The sequence below is a fragment of the Sander lucioperca genome, chromosome 15 (genome assembly GCF_008315115.2).
Source record: "Sander lucioperca isolate FBNREF2018 chromosome 15, SLUC_FBN_1.2, whole genome shotgun sequence".
NCBI lineage: Eukaryota > Metazoa > Chordata > Actinopteri > Perciformes > Percidae > Sander > Sander lucioperca.
The window spans coordinates 25,688,363-25,710,885 of record NC_050187.1 but is presented as its reverse complement, the minus strand read 5'-3'; the positions used below and the strand labels follow the sequence as shown (position 1 = coordinate 25,710,885).

The window sequence follows — 22,523 nt, the reverse complement described above, 5'->3', positions numbered from 1 at the left end:
ACATGATTACCACTGTCGTCCGCTGCTCTACACTAGTGTCAGATTGGGAACTGGGAATTTTGTCATGGGCAGCTAATTAATGACTGGAGATTGGCAACCAGAGATGGAGGAGGCTGAGGGAGGATGAAAAAATTTGGTCACTGTTTGGTCTCTTTTTCCTCTCCGTTTTAAATCAGGCTAACTAACTGAGACATACGGTGGCTGAGATGAGACGGTTCAACCCAAATGCAAAAGCTACAACACAAATACAAAAGCTACAACACAAATAAAAAAAACACAACACAAATGCGAAAGCCACAACACAAATACAAAAGCCAGAACATGAATGCAAGAGCAACAACACATAAGCAAAAGCCACAACGGAATTTTTTTTTTTAGCCACAACGGTGTCTACGGAGCCCAGTGCCAACTGAGAAAATAGAGCATTAAGAGCATTCGTTATATTATAAATAATAGATCCATAGTAGCCTATACCAAAAGGTTCTCATTTTATATACAATGTATTTTATCCATAATGTAGCTTGATCACACTTTGTTTTTGTTCCTTCAGACATTAGCTTAACTTTATCTTCCAAACTACAATAATCCATAAAATTACAATTCGGCATTTTTGAACAAAACCAACTACGACTAGCAATGTGTTGTCACCAGTTATATTGTCAAAGTTAGAACAATAAAAGCTTAAATCCCTGGGGAGCTAGGTTAGCAGAATGGTCCTCATTCGCTGCTGTGTAGAAAAAAACAAAATCCAAAGTGCAGAGATAGTGAATCCTTGCGCACAGTTTACAACTCTGTGGGCACAGTTTACAAAACTGAGGGCATAGTTTATGAACTGTGTGAATAGATTTTTGTTTCACAGCTGACACAGGGCTACGTAGACACTTCCGTTGTGGTCATAAAATTTTTTTAAATTGATAAAACATTTTTTCATTGCATTCGTGTTGTGGCTTTTGTATTTGTGTTATAGCTTTTGCATTTGTGTTGAACCGTCTCGGCCACCGTAGAGAAATGCATGCAAGCAAACATGTACACAAATATAAAAATAGCATGTAACGTGGTTACATAGTTTCACATTTTCTGGTTGGTTTAAAACAGACATATATTTTTCCTTCCTTTCCTAGAATATCCTAATATTGATCGCATGTTCTGTACACACTGTTGTCACAGAACATCTTTGTGAATGCATGTATATATTCATGTTTCACATTGTCAGTGTGTCTGTGTGGCACAGCAGGCTGAAGCTAGAGGCTTAGTTAATCCTGTCAGAGACAGATTACAGGTGGGAAGATATAAATAGACTGACTGTCCCTTTAACCTGGCTGCTGTGACATAAGCATGCAGCTCAACTATTAAGTCAGGCATAACGGGAGCAAACTCAACCAAACACACCAAAGCATCCCTATATTTTTACCCACATAATCAAAATGACCAGGGGTCTCATTTATAAAACAGTGCGTAGGATCCTTACTAAAAGTGTACGTACGCCCAAAAGCCAAAACTGGCGTACATCCACATCTACAAGCAATGTTCCCTTTATAAATCACAGATTACCCACAAGTGTGCATATGTGAATCATATCCCGCCCTGTACACCATGTTAACCATAAATAGTCAATGCAAAGCACCTCATGAATGCTGATCAGTATGTCAATGACCCTGGAAACAGCCAGTTGCCCCCAGAGTGGTGAGGACCTGTATTTGGACCGGGATGGTACGGTTCCAGCATGTTGCCCTCTCTACTGGACCCAATTTAGTACATAGATCCAAGAGCTCAGCTTTAGGGAATCTAAATCGGCATATCATCGTCATGGTCCCTGAAGCCTCTTTTTCTCCTGATTCTTCCATTGCCATAGTCCTCCTGCAGGGCCAGCAGTGCCATCATGCAGCATTACGCACGGGTTCACCGCAGTATTTATGTTTACAACATATTGTGATTGTTAACACCTTGCCAAAATCACTGCATCAACTAGTGGTATCCCCCACCTCGAGATACAATTTGAAGAAGAAAGTCTAATAGGCAAACATACTTTGCTTCATGCAGGTTTTGTCACAAACAGTATTAAAGTTCGGACCGATAACGAGGACATTAAATGTAACGACTGCGCGAGAGCTTAACAGCTGTATTTCCAGACTTTGACATTTGATGATATATGCACAGTATTAAAGACAGACATTTAGTTATTTACACTGTATTCTGCAGTTATCTAATGCTAGGCTATTTGATGCTATGCTGTATTCCATGCAGTCGGGCGATCTCCTCCTCCTGCGCTCCGTAGCAGACAATGTGATGGTGAGACAGCGCCGATTAAACATTAATAACGAATTTGAGTTGGATTTTACAAGGTGTTTATGGAACAAGTATCACTCAGTACAAGCGCAAATAACACTGCTGGATTTAATCTTCATGGTAACGTGGATGATATGGAGTGAAAAAATGTGCGTGAGGTATATCAATACTTGAACATATTACGAGTAATCGTTATTCCCACATTTACTTTCTGCAGTCTGACTTCAGTTCACCACCTCACCATCTGCGTCGCCAATTCCCAATGTCTCCAAAATGTGCGTACGCATGGGTCAGAGTTTGCGTGGAGGACCGCACATTCTCCCGTCAAGTTAGTTTTTTATAAATCACAACCTTTGCGCGGGAAGTGGCGTACGCACATTTTCAGCCCCATTTTGTGCGTACGCCACGTTTATAAATGAGACCCCAGATGTTTTAACAGGTTGTCACAGAAAACAAGCTTTCACTGTATCTTTACATCCCACCTGGGTGCCATAGCAGTGCATTTACCTTACCTACCTATTATATTAAGGACTAGTATCCTCACAAACAAAAATTACACCTGCTAGCTTTACGGTTGGTGGGCTGGGTATGACCAAAAATTTGTATCACAGTATTTTCTAAGATTCTGGCAGTTTCACTGTATATCACAGTCCTTTTTTTCTTTTGTATGACTGTGCCTTTATATAGGTTTATAGTGGCTTATTCTACTGTCAGGAGTACATAGAATATAAAATCATTTTAATGTCATCATGCATACTGAAAACTTTGATTAGTATAAATGTAGGGTTTGCTTGGCCCCACACAATTATACAATATAAGGGAATAAAATGCATGGAATAGTTGCAGAATGTAAATGTGCAAACTGCACAAATAAATAGATATGCCAACAACTTTAACATTGCTTATTTTGCTAAATCCATCTCAAATAGACAGCCATTTTAAAAGTTAAATCTTCTAGTGTAAATTTATAGTTAATACTGGATCACATAAATATATAAAATGTTATCCAAGTTAGGATTAAAAACTAAACTGACGTTTAAAGAGAGTTTTAAATTGTATTGTTCTTCATGTTAAGCTATGAATTTGAAGTTAAACCATGATTTAATCAGATTTGAAAATGAATCCTTGTTGGTGCAACCCAGCCTAAGTGAAAGTTAGCACGACAGGCAACAACGGTTCAATTGAATAAACCAAAACACTTCCAAACTGGTGTGGCGGTATATGTAAAAAATAGGGGGAAAACATCACATTGTACGAGGAAATTAAAACCAGTATACCGCACAGCATTGCTTTGCAGTTGTGAAAGTCATGTCATGGCTCCACACTATATGTTAGCCGACATATTAACTGTTAGCTAACATTCATTCAACTACACTCATCAACTCTGACACTGCTTCCTAAAACAAACAACAAAAACCCATATATTTTAGTTGGGTATGACGTACTAAAAATATTCTGTTCATTTAAATATATTTCTCATTGAAATTAAGACAACCACAGCCATAGGCGCTGATTTATGTTTTCCTCCGTGGGTGCTCATGGGCGCACATCCTTTAAAAAAAAAGTAGTCAAAAAATGTTTGCATTTCAGAACCTTAGGAAATGGACAGCGGCCGACACAAACACACACGCCTATTGACTCGATAATAAAGCCGTAAAGTAGAAATCTTTCACCTCAGGACAATGCCACTTCTCACAAATACAGATAGGATTGGAGATGAACACGTAACCGCGATCAGCTTCATGGGAAATTAAGAATCAATTCCACCTGTCTAGTAGCCTAGGCACGCTATGACAGACGGTCCACTTAGCACCAACTGCAATGTTTAATTTTAAATGAATGTAGCCTACTGGCAGTCTGGCACTGGGTGCTCAGTATTTTCCGTGGGTGCTCGAGCTCCGGAGCACCCACGGTATCGGCGCCTATGACCACAGCAGTGTTGGTACAGAATGTCTTTGTTTCAGATACAAACCATCTGACTAAAAGTGCTAATGGATTCCCAAATCATGCTCACCTTTGCTCAACAGTTGAGCAAGGTAAGACTGGGTCAACTGTAAACTTGAGTAAGTGGCTCTTATTTGAAAAAACCAGACTGGGTAATAATTTCAGAAACATTAAATAAACTCACAAGTGCCTGCAGTAGCCTCAAACAGCTGCTGCCCTCATGGTCTCCCCATAAGCTTCTGTAAGTGAGGTTGCTCTCTGGAACAGATGCTCTGTTTTACTAATAAAGCAACACAGAGCTTTGTGCTTCAGTAGCAGAGTGAAGATATATCAAGGATGTAACTGATGTTTCAGATCAACAATGGCTGTCCAGTTCCCCTTGGCAACCAGATGTAGACCACTGACCGAAAGCCGCCATTTGAAACCATTTTTCCTGTGCCAAAAAAGATTTTATTTGCTGTACAATCATCTGCTCAGGTAAATGAGAGTTCAACAAGTTAAATTAAGTGTAATACAAAATCATACAGTCAGCATCACAGAATAACCCACAGAGTAACAGCAGCACAGAATAAACGTTAGCAAATAAACACAGAACGTTGGCAAAACTGAGCAACTTGTTTTTAGAAAAATCAAATTTTCAGCTCTGACATATATAATAAATTGTATGTGGGATCATTATCACTTTAATTACTGGAATGGCAATCATTCTTTCAACTTTGGTAAGCACCTGATGCCCATTTGTCAGCCTGAAAGGCATTTAAAACATACCATCAGACTGTGCCGTTTTAATATTTAATAAGTAGCCAAAGGAGTGTATATTTGATTATCTATTGTACCCGATAATGGAGTAACAGTTTGGAACAGAGCTCTACAGGTCCTTAATAGCATTTACTAGAAATACACTGTATTCTGTTGTAGCTTTTGAAAAAAAGCACTGTTTTAAAATAATAATAATAATAATAATAATAATAATAATAATAATAATAATAATAATAATAATAATATAAATATTAAAGCTGCAAGCAGCGTTGGACGGGCCCTCGCTCCTCTGCGCGCGTCGGGGTTACTGGCGGACGCCGCTCCTTGCAACCGTGCATTTGCGCGGCACTCAGACACCGCAAATCGTCACCAATGAAAAGGGAACTCCCTGCTGAGTTCAACAATACCTCACACAAGACTCTACGTCATACAGTTCATTAGCTGTGAAAGGGGTCGGGGAAGACCTTTACCAATAAAAAAGGAAGTCTTTGCTGAGGTCATTGATACCTCACATAAGAGTCTACCTTAAACGGTTCACCAGTTATGAAAGGGGGCGTGGCTTAAGAATAGGGGGCGTGCAAAACCATGACCAATGAATAAGGAACTCTCCGCTAAGTTCAATGATACCTCACACAAGGTTCTACATCAAACGCTTCATAACTTATAAAAAGGGGCGTGGCTACAGCATAGGGGGAGGGTCAAACCATCACCAATCAAAAAGAAACTCTCTGCTGAGTTCAATGATATCTCACACAAGACTCTACCTTAAATGGGTCACCAGTTATGAAAGGGGCGTGGCTTAAGCATAGGGGACGGGCCAAACCATCGCCAATGAAGAAGGAACTCTCTGCTGAGTTCAATGATACCTCACACAAGACTCTACCTTAAAGCCCATGTTGCAGGTTAACCACCACTGTTGATTAATGGGTACATAAAGCACTCAACAACATATGTATATCATTGTTAAAAATGTCACCAAATAGTGTTAAAGGCCAGTTTTTACCGTTTTAGTCGTTTAGTGGGTTTTTTAACGCAATTCGGTGATGACGTCACGTTGGGGAGACGTGCCTCAGCCTAGTACTAGAACTATGGTGACAGACTGGGATGAGGAAGAGGTGGAAGAGGTGTTTTTACTGTCAGTGAATAGCACCGAGTGAAAGTCAATGTTTTCTTTATATTTAGTGACAGTGATCATGTTGTTAGTTCAGATAAGTACTGGTAATCTAGCTAGATCTAGAAATAGAAGGCATCATGTTAGCTATGGGCTAACTTGCCAGTCAGTCCCACCTGTGAAATCCCCCGACATTGTAAACACATTTTCGATTAGATATCTCACGTTTTGATGGACCCTACTAGCTCCAGTAACAACATATTTGCCTAGTGTTTATTTATTACTTGGATGGGGATGCTGTTCGGCTTTTCACAAGTTTAGACAGCTAGCTAAAGCTACGGCAACGTTTTGCTAACGTTAGCGCAACAGCGTTAGCCTAGACGGCTAGGTAAATATTACGACTGCCTTCGTTGTTTCCTATATCTGCGTCCACGTTGTCAACATAAGACGTGGCGTTAGTGCTCCTTTTGTACCATAATTGTATTGAATGAAATGTTAAGCTTCGCTCCTAAGAGATGGGTGGGTTTTTGTTAGCTAGCTTTGTCGTTACACACAAAGTTAACTGGCTATAGTTAGCCTGTGCTAGCGGAATTAGCTAATGTTGCGTAGCCAGCCAGCAGCTTCGGCAGTAGTTCCGGCGAGCTAACCACGACAGCTAACACATCCACAAGTGTCTCTATTTCAAACATCACTGCAGATTGACTGCTTTTAGCGGGAGAGGTTGATTGTGGGCGACAATACTGTCGTGGTTAGCTTACCGAAACTACTGCTGATTGCCGAAGTTGCTGGCTGGTTATGCAACGTTAGCTAACTCCGCTAGCATACAGGCTAACTATAGCCAGTTAGCTTTGTATGTAGCTAACAAAAACCCACCCATCTCGTAGGAGCAAAGCTTAACATTTCATTCAATAAAATGATGGTACAAAAGGAGCACTAACGCAACATGTCTTATGTTGACAACGTGGACGCAGATATAGGAAACTCCGAAGGCAGTCGTAATATTTACCTAGCTAGCAGTCTAGGCTAACGCTGTTGCGCTAACGTTAGCAAACGTCGGCGTAGCTAGCTGTCTAAACTTGTGAAAAGCCGAACAGCATCCCCGTCCAAGCTGTGTTTCACTTTCCCTCCAATATTATTATGCACATAATAAAGCCACATGGACTCGGTCGAGACCAAAAGCCATATTTTGCAACACCAGTGGCACAGACGAGCCCATAGACAGTGAACAGAGACGGGGCTTTCGTCTGTCGTCTCCCCAACGTCACGTAATGCAATGCATTGTGGGGGAAAAGAGAATCATTGCAAACCGCTGTAAAATAGTACTACTTTTTCGTATTTTATTCCGTTTTGTGATATCCATAGTATTTGATGTTGTTGGGTAACAGTTTAAATGTTTATTACCAACAAGCAAATTGCACAAATTCATTAGAAAATAAACCCTGCAACATGGGCTTTAAACGGTTCAAAAGCCATAAAAGGGGGCGTGGCCTAAGTACATAGGCGTGGTTAAAGTATAGGGGGAGGCTCAGTATCACATTCCTGTTGCCAGCGGGGGGCGCTATGACCAAAAGTCAATTTTGGCCTGTAGATGTCCTCAGACCTGGACCCTTGTCAAACATGAGAAATTTCGGGCAGATATGACAATGTACACTAAAGTTACAACAACTTCTTCTTCTTCTTCGGGTTGGACTCTTATGAATCCTGAAAAGTTCCGAGCCAACTGGACAATGTACACTCAAGTAACACCGACTTCCTGTTTCGATGGCGAAACGCACAAAATGGCCGCCCCGCCACGGCCATGCCCTATGACGAAAAGTTTTTCTGCCAATTTTGGTAAGTTTTTGAGTATGTTAAGCCCCTCAAAAAGACAATTCATTTGCTGGAAGAAAGAAGGAATAATAATTCCTCGAGTTTCAATAGGGCCTTCGCCGCTGTCGGCGCTCGGGCCCTAATAATGTATCTATAGGAAAAGCTTTGGATCAATATTTTATAGACTTGGATGGCCAAAGAAAAAAATTAAGTGGCAACAAGAGACCAAATGGTCACACTCTGGGGTCCTCCTGCGAGCCAACACTTACACTAGCTGTTAGCCACTAGGCACTAATCTGTTGGCCTAAATCAGCCAAACCAACCCCCACTCTAACCTGCCTCCTTTAATCAGACCAAAGCCTACTCCAAACAGCCCACAATAGCTCAAGATGTTAGACTACACACTGGCCCTTAGGTCTAATCTCTGTTAGTACACTTAAACATTGAATCTGATTTCAGAGCTGCTGCAGCTAATGAATTGCCATGAAATACAATGGAAAACCCCTAACAGGTGCCTGTGGAATAGTTATGGATAGAAACCAATTAATGAGAAAATTGAGGAGGGCAAGAAACCCATGATTTATAGGAATTCATAGAGGCTCTGCCCTCAAACAACCTCCTTGTAACAACATTTGACTATGATGTCATATTCAGAAATGGAAATGAATGTGTTAACATGTGCAACAATATATGAGCAACAAGTGGGTTACACTGGGGAAAATAAGATAATAATCCATAGTAATTTGTTTGTTGTTGTATTTGGGTTACAACAGACAACAGACAAGAGTCTAATAAGCTTATTTTAAATGGTGATTTATAGTATATTAGTACATTAACACAAAAAGGGATGAAGCATCAATTTGTTGCAAACTGTAACAAAATAATACATATAAAAATAAATATATTTAATTCTCAGTTGAGTAATTACCAGCAGATGATATACAATATTAGCCTGGCAAGCCAGACCCACATCAAGATGTCTTGAAATTACATATATAGCTGCTTGTGAATTAGTATCATTAATCAACTAAACAGGTGCGATGTACAGCATGCAATTATGTTTCAATTAAGGAAAATATTTGAAACTGAAATTTCGAATTCTGACATTGCGTTGTACAGTACAGTGAGGTGATAATGGATATAATTAAATAATTGGTAACAATAATGAATGTGAATGTATGTGCATGTATCCATCCACACTGTGATCAAATGTTTCAGGTCAGCAATTTGATGTTCCTGAGCTACAAACTAATCCCACCACTCAACCTCTCCTCCCTTCACCTGTTCTCTCTTCCTCTATCCCAGTTTTTCCTCTGCAGTGATCAGCACTTCATTCATTGATCCATTCATTCATTCATTTATCCAAGACTGGCTCACTCTACATTAGTTAATTCACTCACCCATCCATTAATCCATCTCTCTGTTTGTATGGCCTTTACAGGGATGTGTCCTACTGTAGCACTTACCACTGATCTTATTGACTGACTGAGTTTGCAGAGTCATACAGCTTCACACTTATCTATCTGTAAGTTTAAGGAAAGTTTAAAGCAAGACAGCAAAAACAGCAAGCAGCTACCACATTGGCAATGTATAACTGGTCATGTGCAAGGTAATGTGGAGTAAAGGTTATGAAAACATTATAATAATACAGTTTGGTGGCAAAAATTTATATTTACATTTCTTTACACCCCTTCTTTGAATTGGTGTCAAAAGTCATTTTAAGAAACAGGAATAGATAAAGAAAACATCATCTTTAGACTAGACTTTTATTTTATTTGGGAGGCTACTCATTGCTTTTAAGTTTTGTACTGTGCTTATAAGTTTTTTGGACCAGATATGCTGCCAGTAAGGATACATCACAGCACACCAGAAAGAGACATTGTTCTCTGTCGCTACCTAAATTTGTTTTTGTAAATTGGTCAGTTAAGACAGGTGTATTCATCATTCTTGCCTGGTGCAGCTTTAATTTGGAATTTGGAAATCAAGTTTTATTATAGAAATGTTCTACTCAATAACTTTGCATGACAAAAATATCATATTCCGATTGAATACAAAGGTGACACACTCTCTACTGCCTGTCTTCGTATGTTACCCATACCCTTAACTCTTTCATTCGGTGTCTGTACCTGCAAGTTGCAGGTCTCTTCTGTATTGGCAAGTTGTCTGCCTTTGTTCTGGCTGTATCTGTCACAAACTATCTGTCTCTCAGCCTGTCTTTCCTGTGCTGTTTGTCTGTAGGCTCTGCAGACTAGTCTGTCTGTTTGCGCTGTGCTGTCAGTCTGTCTGACTGTCTGGCTGACTTCCATTCTCTGCAGTGTAGAGTGAGTCATTCTTAGGACAATGGAGACAGTTTGTAAAGCCACACTGGAGCGTATACTTCCTCCGGATGTGCAAGAGGATGCCATTCATAACAAAGCCTGTACTGTCTGCCGGTCTGCTATTGCCCTGTATATACATGTGAGTTTGAGAAACAGAGGGGATAAAAAGATGAGTACAGGCAGATGCATGGATAGACAGAGAGGGAAAGAGAGTGTAAATTGCTATAAAAGGGGTGAGTTGTGTTGACAGGCTCTACAGCAGAGGTAGGACAGAGGAGGAGGAGGAGGAGGAGAGTAGAAGGGCGACACAGCAGACAGTGGTGGCGGCGGTAGCAGCAGCGTCGGCTGGTGATTGATATCAGGGATCTGGCACTGCCACCTGATCCAGCCAGCCAGCCAGCCTCCAGCAACATTGAACTCACTGAACTCACTGAGCCAAGATGGCTGCCTCACTGCACTGCACCCAATGAACCCCACAGCAGTCTAACGTATACAGTATAGCCCATACAGTTCCCATGGATGGAGAGTACAGAGAAAAGAGTGCAAGATGCGTTAAGTGACAGGTTGGGACATATTAATGGATTTTCATAATGGAGCCACTTCCTGATGTCTCCATAGTAAAAAAGCCCCCACTTTGATCAGAATTCTGCATATAATGGATGTGATTTGCAAACAAACAATGTAAAGATATAAGGAGCAAAAGCACAAGATACAGAGCCACACCAAGACAAGCAGAACATTTCAGTCAATAGGTGCAGCAATGTAATTTTAATATTGCATCATGTCTAATACAAAATCATGTCCGTATGAATGATACAACAGCACCTTCGAGCCCCCTGAATTTTTTCCCAAAATGCAATCAATCATTTCCATTGGAGCCTCCTGCCAGAAGAAAAAAAAAGAGAAACTCTCCCAGTTACTGAAATGATCATATTATTCAATGACTGTGTTTGATGAAAGATGGTATGTTATTTGTAGCTGAATTTCTAGTATGTTACAGAGTATATGGCATGGCAGATTCACATTTGATTATAGTCCTGTGCGAAGGGGTTTTAGAACTCAAACATTTTTTAAACCTTTAATTTCTATAAAGGGCCAAACAGTAAATACAATATGCATGCTTGCACTTACTATATAAATATATTCAACTGCATAATATAATAATATAATAAATATAGTAATATTTTATTTCAAAACTTTTAAATTGTGTAAGGAAGAGTATGTGCAACATTCTCTTGACTTCATCTTATATGCGATTGCCTAAACCTTCCTGGGAGACAAAGAATCATTGATCTCAAAGCAGTTACACACCGAGCCGATAATCGGTCGTTGGACAGTCTGACGAGGTCAGTGACTCGAGTCTGTTCGGTGTGTTCCGTGCCGTCGTCCGTCGGAGGAGCTGTCGGCCTTCATTTTCGCCGACCTGACATGCTCAGTCGGAGACAGGGCAGTCGAGACTCACCCGGAAATGGCAAGCGGGATGAGCGTGACTAAGCCTCTCAAAATCTGACGAAAATCTTTTAAACTGACCTTTGTCGATCTGAAATGAAGACAGATTCAGCAACTGCATGGTCTATTTCTCACTTAAAATGTTTTCAGAAACACGTTTCGGTGAACTATTTTAGTACAATATGAGATCGTATTCTGAATGAGTCGCCAGTAATGGCCGTTCGAAAAATCCAAAATCCGGAAGCAGCAGCCAGAACCATGTGACGCGTTCGTCCAATCAGCTGCCGGTTTTCATTTTTTGGGCAACAATACAGATTAGCGCCGTCTGCTGTTATGGAGACATATTACGTCTCGTCGCTTTGGTGTGTTCTGAGGCACTTTTTTGACCAACTCGGGGAGACTGATCAGTCCAACTGCCTTTTCTGCCAACGGTCGGCCGTCTGGTTGGTGTGTAACTGCCTTTAGATTATTTCAAAACCCAGTCAGTAACCAGACTTGCTCAACTTTGAAACAGATATATCTCTTCCGATTAGTAGCTTAGCAGAGAAACACTTCTGGAAGACAGAAAATGTCAAAGAAAATATGATGGTGTTCTCCCTGTCTCTCTCCTTCCGTGTTTCTCAACCTCTCCTCCCTTCTGGCCATCTGTTGTGCTGACTGCTGTGTGGGCTGATGCTGGTGGAGGTAACAGTATCCTCGACTACAGTGGCTTACTGTGACCTCTGTGGCCTCACATGGGCTGACAGAAGGTAAACTCCTGGCCTGGGCAGAAATGAAGTGGAGTACACTTCACATTCAGATTTTTAAAAGGTGGAATATTACAGCCTTGTAACTTCTGAGAGCAACATCTGATTTTCACCCCCAAACACAATATTTAATACAAGACAATGTCCGTCTAAGGCTACACCTGTAGCTAACATCTATCCATCAGATTTTCTAGCATCTGTCATTCAAAGTATCTTTTTTAAATATGTATCAGTCTTAATCATTACGAACAGAACAACATCCATTCCAAACATTGGATGTTTTTGAAGTCTGTTGCCTTTATACCATACTCTGTGACAGATTCTGGTACATGTATCTATCCACTGTTCATTATTTCCAAAGATAAAGAAATGATGCAGCCAAATGCACTCCCCACTCTGATTTAATGAAAGGAGGAAGGAAACCATCGCCATGGTAGTGAGCAAGTGAGTACTGAAAGGCTTGGTCATGTGAGGACATACTGTACTGTACTTTGAAAAGATGTTCCTGAGGTTTGTCTCTCTTTTTTGCCAGATGATGATTGGCTTGTGGCTGCTCTTTTATGCTTCTTTTTTTGTATAATCTTTGATGGTTTAGTGTCTTATCTCTTATCAATTTTTTACAACATGTGAAACACTTGGATCTTAAAAGTTAAACTGATTGATTGATTGTGAGGAAAGCCTTCATTCTTTCCATTCTGTGTAATGTCTCCTAATAGTCTTACATAATCCTGATGCTGATGCTCCTGGCTTATTGAAAACAATGCACATATCATAGCCAGTGATCAGCATCCACTGACATGTGTAATGTCGCGTTCTATTTACCTCGGAACTCGGAAGCCGGAGCTGGGAATGACGTCACACCCGAGTTGAATGCGTTCTATTTAAAAGTCGGATTTTCATTGTTTTCATTAGCTCTAGCCCGGTTAGCTATTGTTAGCAATACCAGTTGATAACAACGCATTACGCCGTTTTTTGTGCATACAAACAGCGTAACAACATGTCCACAGATAGAACTTGAACATTCCTGTGTGAACGACTATAACTATGTTACTGCAGCTTTCACAACTGTTGATACAGGGGGCAGCCATGTTGGATTTTGAACTCGGGCTACTGCGAGGTTGTCCGAGTTCCGAGTTCGTAAATCCGAGGTCAGGGGGCGTGTTTCCGACTTTGACCTCGTTAAAACCGAGTTCCGAGGTAAATAGAACGCGGCATAAGTTAGTCAGTGAGTCCACAGTGTGTTACATTTTGCTGTACACATATGTCATGTTTGACCAATTATTTTAATGGTTAGCGGCATAAAACATGCAGAGAGATACTTTGTGCTATGAATGGGGAAACACTTTCTTTCAATCAATCAATCAATCAATCAATCAATCAATAAAAAAGACATTTACAAACATTGAAAAACAACATCATCACTATCGATTACCCATGCTGGTCAAATTATGGTAAAATAAACTCCCAAACTGAGTCGCCACAACTGTGCAGCTATTGGTAGGGCTCACTAACTATTATTTCATTATCAAATCTACACACATACATTTACACACAGGATTTCTTATCGCTTCCTATCACTATACAATCCCTTTGCAATGGTGGTGTTTGCATGGTGTGCAAACTTAAGTCTCTGCATACAGCTCTTTTACACCTAAACCATGCCTGGGCTGTATCTTGGGCAAACCGTAAGTCCAGAACAGCCAGACTATCACCATCGGTAGAGCCCATGTTAAATTTATGTACAAGTATGTTGGCCTGAGAATGAAATTTACATCGCGCTTTCATAATGTTACACTGTTTTTGTCTGTTCTCTTCATATCTATTTCATTTTTTTTCTAAGCTTACACTCATTCAGTCTTTTAGTGTCACCATCTTCATGTCACTCAATTCAAAACAAAACAACGTGCATCATTTGGTGGAAGAGTTAGAAAGTACAGGGCCTTCCAGAAAGTCAAAACACAACTAAATGTAATCTTTTTACTACAAAAGGTTGCTCTTTCATTTCAGTAAAAAGCTGTCTTATAAATAAGACTGCAGTACCATGCTGTATCACGACCTGGGCAGTGAGTCAGCTCCCCGACCCTGCTCCTCTCCACACACACAAATACAGACAAAGATTTAGCATATGATGTAGACAAACATTCATATTCCTGACACAAACAAACACCCCCCCTTCCCTATCTCTACCTCTCTCACACACTGACGAACACTGGTAGCGCTGCGTCGTGACTGGGGGCGATGTGTTCCTCTTAATATGCACAGACGACTGTCTGAGGATCACACTGGCATGCTGGCACACATACACAAAGATCCTCCCCTCTACTTCAGCCATACAGAGTGTGTGCTGTATGTGCGTGTGTGTAACACACAATAAGAGAGAGCATCCACTCAATGTAGTAAGGAGCACTCTGTTGTCCAACATGTTCTTCTGCTTTGCCAGAGTGTTAGAGCCTACATTACCCAGAAGCCTGCTGTCTGTATTTATCCATGTCCCTTCCTGTTCAACAGTTTGTGTTACACATTCCTAGACACCATCACATAGTCAGGGGGTGATGCTCATTGGCCTAAAAGTCTGGAAATCCCCCTTGTTCTATCCCTGAGACTCTCTCACTAAAACACACATAGACATTCCCATACATTTGTGCCTGGAGGAATCAGCACCAGCAGACACAAGACCCCATGAAATTGTGGTTTTGGGGGCAATGTTTAGTATGTCAGAAAGAAAATACAAAGTCCTACAGTGCCCTTAGGCTCAATTATACTCCCAAACAGCCGCGTGCAAGGACAGCTGCGGACACCATGAACGCATAGTAGTTCTGTATACCATCCGCTTTGAAGAAGCATGCATTCCACACATGCGCAGTAGATCCCTACGCTAACACTTGTAGCGGAGTGGCTGCGGGGACATATCCGGACAAGGCAGCGCAGTCACAACAAATTGGCGGTACACGGACGTCCGCACAGAGCCTACGCGTACACCCTCTGATGATGACACTTACGTCACGTGGACCCTATCGGACGCGGACAGTACAATTTCGGCTTTACAGTCATCACAGAGCTACTTTATATCAGTTTTCCACTGTTTCTGGTTCAGTTTGACCCTGCTACAAATTACTTTTCACCTGTTGCAGCAACCACTCACTGAACATTAATTAAGCAGTGAGTTTCTGAGAATAGGAAAGTACTATCTTTGCTACATGTTCTTCAACTTCTACAAGTTTTTTATTTAACCATTTCCCATTTATTTGGTTGTAAACAGGATGTGCTGTCAGTGCCCCCCTCAACTCCACCCCAACCAACCCCTCAACCCCATGTCATATGACTCTCAGTGTCACCATTCAGAGCTTAAAAAACAACTATAATAACCTCAGAGAAACAGAACTAACTTGATTTTACAGAGCACTAGACACGCTGGCCTGACAGAACACTGCATCAGCAGTGTAACTACGGGCCTAGTAGATGTTATTAACTGCACACACACTTGTGCATTACAAATACATGCACATACCCATGCACACACTCTTTTTCAGAAACAACCTGACTGAAGCACATAGAGGCTTAGTAAACAAACAGCCAGCCAAGCTTATAATAAAGAGACACATCCCTGGGGGGGAAAACACACACACACGTATATACTAGTACACTACATAATCAGACATCCACGTATCACACTCAATCGCAAACACTCACATCCTCCCACCGGCACATGTGGACATGCGGCCAGGCCCTCAGTCTAGACAAGAGGCAGAGAAGAAGAGAAGAGAAAACAGAGGTAGAGAGGAGGGGAGTAGAAGAAGAGAGGTACTAGATGTACTTACCCCGTTTCTGGAGCCATCCCTCTCTAACGATGGTGACATCGCTCATGGTTCCTTCACGCCGAGTCTGATGCCGCTACACGCCTGCTCCACAGAGAGAGAGAGGGAGGAGGGGAGGAGAGGAGGAGAGGAGAGAAAGAGAGGGAGAGGAGGAGAGGAGGAGGGGGGGGCCGGCTCTCCCAGCCTCCGCGTCACTCTCCCTCCCTTCCTTTCCCGTTCACCCTCTCGTTCGCGCAGTCTCCCTCTCAGACACACACACACACAAACACGCACTGTGTGTGTGTGTGTGTACGCGTGTGTCGTTTTGCTTCCTGTTGTGGCTTATCTCCCTGCCTCCCTCCCTTCTTCTTCTTCTTCTTCTTCTTCTTCTCCCCCTCCTCCTCCACCTCCTCCTCTCTCGTTCCCTCTCCAGACCTTCCTCCTTACCAGCAGTGACTCAGCCTGGAAGGAAGTGAAAGGAGAAAAAAAAATAAAGAAAAAAGAAGGCATGGATTTATTTTTCTCTTCCTCTGCTGCTCCCTCTCTCCCCTCTTTCCCTCTAAAACCCTTTCATACAATCTGACAAGACAAACAACTATTGTGAGGACAAATGCTTCCTCCACTCTCCCCCACCCGATTATACACCCAGTTCCTCTTTCTATCACTAAAACTCTCCCTGATAAACAGGATGAATTATTGCAGAACTCATGATGAAGCAATAACTGACCTTGATTGCCAAACAAATGCTCTTGAGCTCTGTCTCTCATTCATTCATAGATCTTTTTGTGAGCAGGGTGAGCTGTGTGGCAAAAGCCAATCTACTTTTCTGCGCTCGCTGTAATTCTGCACGTCAAATTATTTTGTGTGCTTGTGTAGGCTGGTTTGTCTATATGTGGGAGGTGGGAGAGCATCTCAGGACTGTGGAGTAGGGCTTGGCTATAAATAGTAACAACGGCAGTTAGGGATGCTCTCACACTCTTTCTCTCTGCCCAAATCTCTGCACCTCTCTGTTGTCACACTCCCACTCTCCCTCCCCTCTCTTTCTCTCTCTCTCTGCATAGCGGCCGCATTCACCTCAAATGCACCCTAATACATGTTGTTACACAACGTGCAACAACACTACACTGCTCAGCCCGAATGGAGATCAGCACTACGACGGCTAGGCTAGCGGTCGTAGCCATCTAGCTGGAAATCAGTATTCAGATCAGCTAGTGTCTGCACTGCTGTAGACACTTGGAGGGACTGCAGCGTCACCCGAGTAGGTGACACAGAGCTCTTTTTTTTATGTTGAGGCAGCAGTATAATGACCAATCTAAAACCAGACGAACACATGCAGACTAGAACAACACATCTTGGTCACAATGGCTGCTACAGTGCTTTCACTTAGTGTACCCTTTTACAGTATGGTATCAGTTTCCTCAAATTTCTGTCCCTTTTTCATATGCTTAGTTGCCAAAAGGATGGGCTTGATTGCTCAGTATTAATAAGAAGTAGAAGGGTGGAGTCCCCCCATCCTAGCCCTGGTGCAAAGGTTTAAGTAGGCCCAAATTAAAAAGATGTTAATCAAGTTTCATCCCTCTGAAAAGGACGAGATAAGCCCAAACTGCCAACAAATTGTCACTGAAAACAATTTGATTTCAGTTAAGTTGAAGTCTACGACGATGCTAGAATTAACACCAAATGGAACACAGACCATCAATCGTGTTTCTTTGCTGTTTGCTTTTTAATTAACTAACTTTGCTGTTTTATATGATTAGTAATTGAATATATTTGGGCTTTAAACTGTTGGTTGGTTACAATGACATTTTTAGACTACGTTTTTAGTACTGACCAAAATATATCTGAAATATCTACCCTAGTAGGGGGTGCACGATTCAGAAAATGTCACGATTCGATATCGATTTTCGATTCAAAAACGATTCTCGATTAAAAGAACGATTCACAGTATGTAAATGTAGTTACTTTTCCCATGTGATTGCAGTAGACATACAATAAAAAATAAAAAAAATTGATTTTGAATCGGTAGAGCTTTGAATATGAATCGATTTTTTTGCACACCCCTATAAACTAGTACTTATCATGTCGATATCAAAAAGTATCGTAAGCTCCCATCAGACTCTTAATATTGCTTATTCAGAGTTCCTGATTTAAATCAAAGTTTTACAGACTTTTAGACTATTTTTTCTTATACAGCTGCTTGTGTGTTGTGAATATATGCGAACCTTTTTGTTAAATGAAAAAAAGTGTTGTATGTTGAAACTTGCTAGCACTGATTTAGAAGAAAATTCAAATGATACAAAGCCCTAGTAATTAGATCCAAGGGGATCGAATCCTTTTTAGGCACTGTACAGTTCTGCATTAAGCTTTAAGACTACAGTGTAATTCAATGAAGCTTCAGTTAGCTTTAACCTTAATCTGGACAAGCATGGCAAGAGGAGAGGAGACAAGAGGAAACAAGAAGAGAAGAGAGGAGCAGAATGTCCAGACAGTGGCAACCCCTTGTCACCAGGGCAGCTGTTGCTATGGAGATATGCACTGCCATGATGAACCAACCATGCCAGGGGAAGCACCTGCCAGACAACATTTATTTCATGATATTTCATTCCAGAGGCAACAACGGGAACAAAACAAAAATGACAAGGAAAGGGAAATAGTGAGAAAAGAAACTCAGAATCACAGGAAATAGAGACAGAAACAGAGGGCAGGGACCAGACAGTACCGCACCATTAATCAATCTAGATGTATCAAGCAACAATAAGGGAAGGCAAGTAGAAAAAAACTAGAACAATCAAAACACAGCTCGGACACATATTAAGCATGAACAAAACTTTGCTGTTTATATTTACAAGCTATTGTTACACTGCTACACCCACCCTTGGTCTCCGCTAATATCACAGTGGTAAAAAGAAGCAAAACATTGAGTATCCTAATGGCTAAAACTATAATCTATTTTCCTTATCCTTAAAGACCACACCTGAGGTTTACGTGTTTTAAATCTCAACAGCTTTCAACCATTCTCCAATGCGGGGTTGCTAAATGTTTTCATTGATTTCCTTTGTGCCCACACAAACTCTTGAATAAACAAACCATTAACATACCAACAACTGCTTTCAAAACAAATCACTGCCTGGAACTACATTACTAAATATTAATATAACGTTGACATGCAGTAAATAGAGCAGAATAATTATTGATTGTGGTGGATTTCCTGTCTCAGTTTTTATACAGTTCCACTGCCATGAACTGAATCCAGAGGAGAAGGTAGAGAATCAACCTATAAACATATGGTATGCTTTGGAAAGTGGAAGGAGACACACTATATAAAATGGGCTAAATCATGCAAAATATTTGGCAATGTATTCATATTCATAAAGGTTTGGGTTCCTTCCTCCCACCCTCCTGTCAGGACAGCACACATCATCACCTCACCTTACCCCAATCATACCTCATACAAAGCCTGACTGACATCAGAGCTCACAATCACAATCCTAAAATGCAAGCCAACCTTTGGCAGGACCTCAAATCTTACACTCTGCTAACACAAGATGTGTCAGCCATTCATCACGTTTTTTTAATTGTTCATCTAACGCACGTCTGACGGAACAAACACTTCTATTTTAATCAATGCGCAGGTAATAGGGGTGTGCAAAAAATTCAATTCATATTCGAATCATGATTCAAGCTCTACCGATTCAAAATCGATTCATAGAATACCAAAAATCGCTTCATATTTAAAAAAAATAATAATAATAATTAAAAAAAAATGTTTTTTATTGTGTCTACTGCAATCACATGGGAAAAGAAACTACATTTACATACTGTGAATCGTTTTTTTTTAATCGAAAATCGATTTTGAATCGAATCGTGAGCCTAAAAATCAATATTGAATCGAATCGTGACATTTTCTGAATCGTGCATCCCTAACAGGTAAGAGCTTGTGTTTTACAAGCACTTCAGACGCTTAGGATTCAAGTCTATTTTATGCAGTCTTATGCATATAAATACAGTGATTGAGTTTTGGGCTGTGAGCGCTGGCTAAATGCAGGTGAGTGACCACACTACAGTTGCTGAAAGCATTCAATACTGATGGAGAACAGAAGCTGCTGCTGCTGAAATGCTGCTTTCACTACGTAGAGTAGAGCTTAAACGATTTGTGATAGCTTCACAACCGTACAAGATGCAGTCACGAAACTGTACAGGTGTGTAGTTGAGATCAAAATGAATACCGAGTTCGAAGATGGGTGTGGTCTGAGCAAGGACACCGGAAGTAAGGGGATAGGAAGTAAAAAAAAAAGGGGCCATTGTCCCCTCATTTATGCCCATGGCCCGATTTGCCATCGTGGCTGGTATGATCCCATCGCAAGATGGTCTCTAGGTCTCAATTTTCTAACATTTTATAGACTAAACAATTCACTGAGAAAATAATCAGCAGATTCATTGATATTGAAAATAATTGTTAATTGCAGCCCTATGTTAAGAAAGTGTATTTTAGACATGTATAAGAGGACAATAAAACAGATGTGAGCAAAATATGTCTTCGGCAGGCTACTTGGCCAATTAAAAACATTGGTTTTGTAAACATGTGAAACATCATGTATGGCTGGGTATCGTTTGAAATCTTTTGATACTTTTCTTCGATACCTTACTGGGGTTTTTTTGTACAAATCCTCTTCCATTTTAAAAATGTTAAATATATGTTCAAAGAACAAGTAATATTAAGAAACTGACCAAACATTTGATGCCAACAGTTTTAAATACTCAGTCAGTGCTATAGAAACATTTCATTTATGTGGCAGCAGCATGGCAAACACTATCCCCATCATTACCATCAGCATCAAAGATATCCTTCTCTGCCATGAGTGCCGTCACATATCAAGCCAGGCCCTAAGTTGCTGTCTCCCTTTACTACAGCTATTAAAATCAACATGATATACAGTTGCCTCAAACATTAGGAATGTAATTTTAGTGTGTCTATTTAGTTGATGGGATAAATGTGAACATGTAAATGTTGTTCATTAAACCAATACCCTGCTACTGAGTAACGTTAGACCATGAATGATGATGCACTGCATCATCTACGTCATGGTATTAGATGGCTGTCAAACTGATGCATGTTGCATGCAGCCATAGACTGTATAAAGCCTATAATATACAGTCTATGCAAAAAAAAAGCTGTCAACTTCCGGTCATCAAAACTGACGTTACCTTTTTTCGAGACATGAACGCAGACAACTCCTCAACCGTAACATTAGCTAGCACTTAAGCATCATTCCTACGTCTCCGTCGAATCCGGTAACGCCCCCATCTTGCAAACGTTACCACGACATAAACACACATTATCAAGCTATCTTTAGCGGGGTTTCTGTTATGTTCACTGTCACAAAAGAGAGGCTAGCTAACAGCATTACCTGTAGCGGCGGCAGGTGCTGTGTTATTCCCGTGCACCTGCTGTTCATAAACCGCAGGGGTTATTTTTTTTCATCCCTTCTTAATGAGTAACGGAACTGCAAGGTAAACCGTCAAAGTACTAGCAAGTCAACCGTCCTTTGTCAATGTTACGAGCTGGGCAGAAATAATAAAACTACACATTACACGGATTTTCAAAAAGGCAATGAAAGCTACCGTTAACCGCAGCCAACGGATGTTGCACCGTTGACTTTCAGGAAAACTCGTGACGTCACCCGGAGAAACGGCAACCCCCTATTCTCTCATGCACAGCCGCGTGCGCGCGGACACACACACACACACACACACGCATCCTACCGTTTCGCCTCGTCCTCCCGTTTTCGGTACTAACGGATTCAGCTTGGCGTGTGGTTCTCTCTCCTCATCCCATCCAACATCCCGTGTGTCTATAGACCTTCTAATAAGCCAACCATCGCGAGAATCAGCTGGTATTAAAGCTTTGTCTGAGCCAGACGGACTGGTTCTGGTTCTCGTAATACATCCAGGGTCCCAGACATAGACTGTATATAGACATATAGACTGTATATACAGTCTATGTGGTCCCAGACAGTACAACAGTCATGTGTCCAGTCGTGGTCCAGAGTGGTGATACGTTCTTTGAGTAGCCTATTTCCTACTCATGCCACTTTCTACTTCTACTGCACTAGGCTACATTATAGAGGGAAATATTGTAGCCTACTTTTTACTACAATTATTTGACAGCTTTAGGCTTACAAACAGATTTTTGTTTACAAAACATAGCTTATAAAATATGATGTTTTGTTACCAATTAAGCTACCCAACAGACAGTATATACAAGTTACAGCTGAAACAATTAGTCGATTCACGAAAATTTAATTAG

General features: G+C 41.0%; 1 protein-coding gene across 3 annotated transcripts in view; it reads right to left on the bottom strand.

Moving 5' to 3' along the window:
- Positions 1–22,115, bottom strand: part of akt3a (v-akt murine thymoma viral oncogene homolog 3a) — a 68,558-nt gene extending 46,443 nt beyond the window's left edge. The window contains exons 1-3 of one of the 3 annotated variants that reach the window (XM_031308676.2): positions 21,625–21,899; positions 21,422–21,521; positions 16,241–16,678 (exon numbers count right to left, since the gene is read on the bottom strand). In XM_031308676.2, coding sequence (XP_031164536.1) covers positions 16,241–16,286 — 46 coding nt within the window. In that variant the 5' untranslated portion in view covers positions 16,287–16,678; positions 21,422–21,521; positions 21,625–21,899. Of the gene's footprint in view, positions 1–16,240; positions 16,679–21,421; positions 21,522–21,624; positions 21,900–21,979 lie in introns of those variants that run through there. The other 2 variants (XM_031308685.2, XM_031308667.2) reach the window with 2 other exon arrangements.
- Positions 22,116–22,523: the final 408 nt, after the last annotated feature.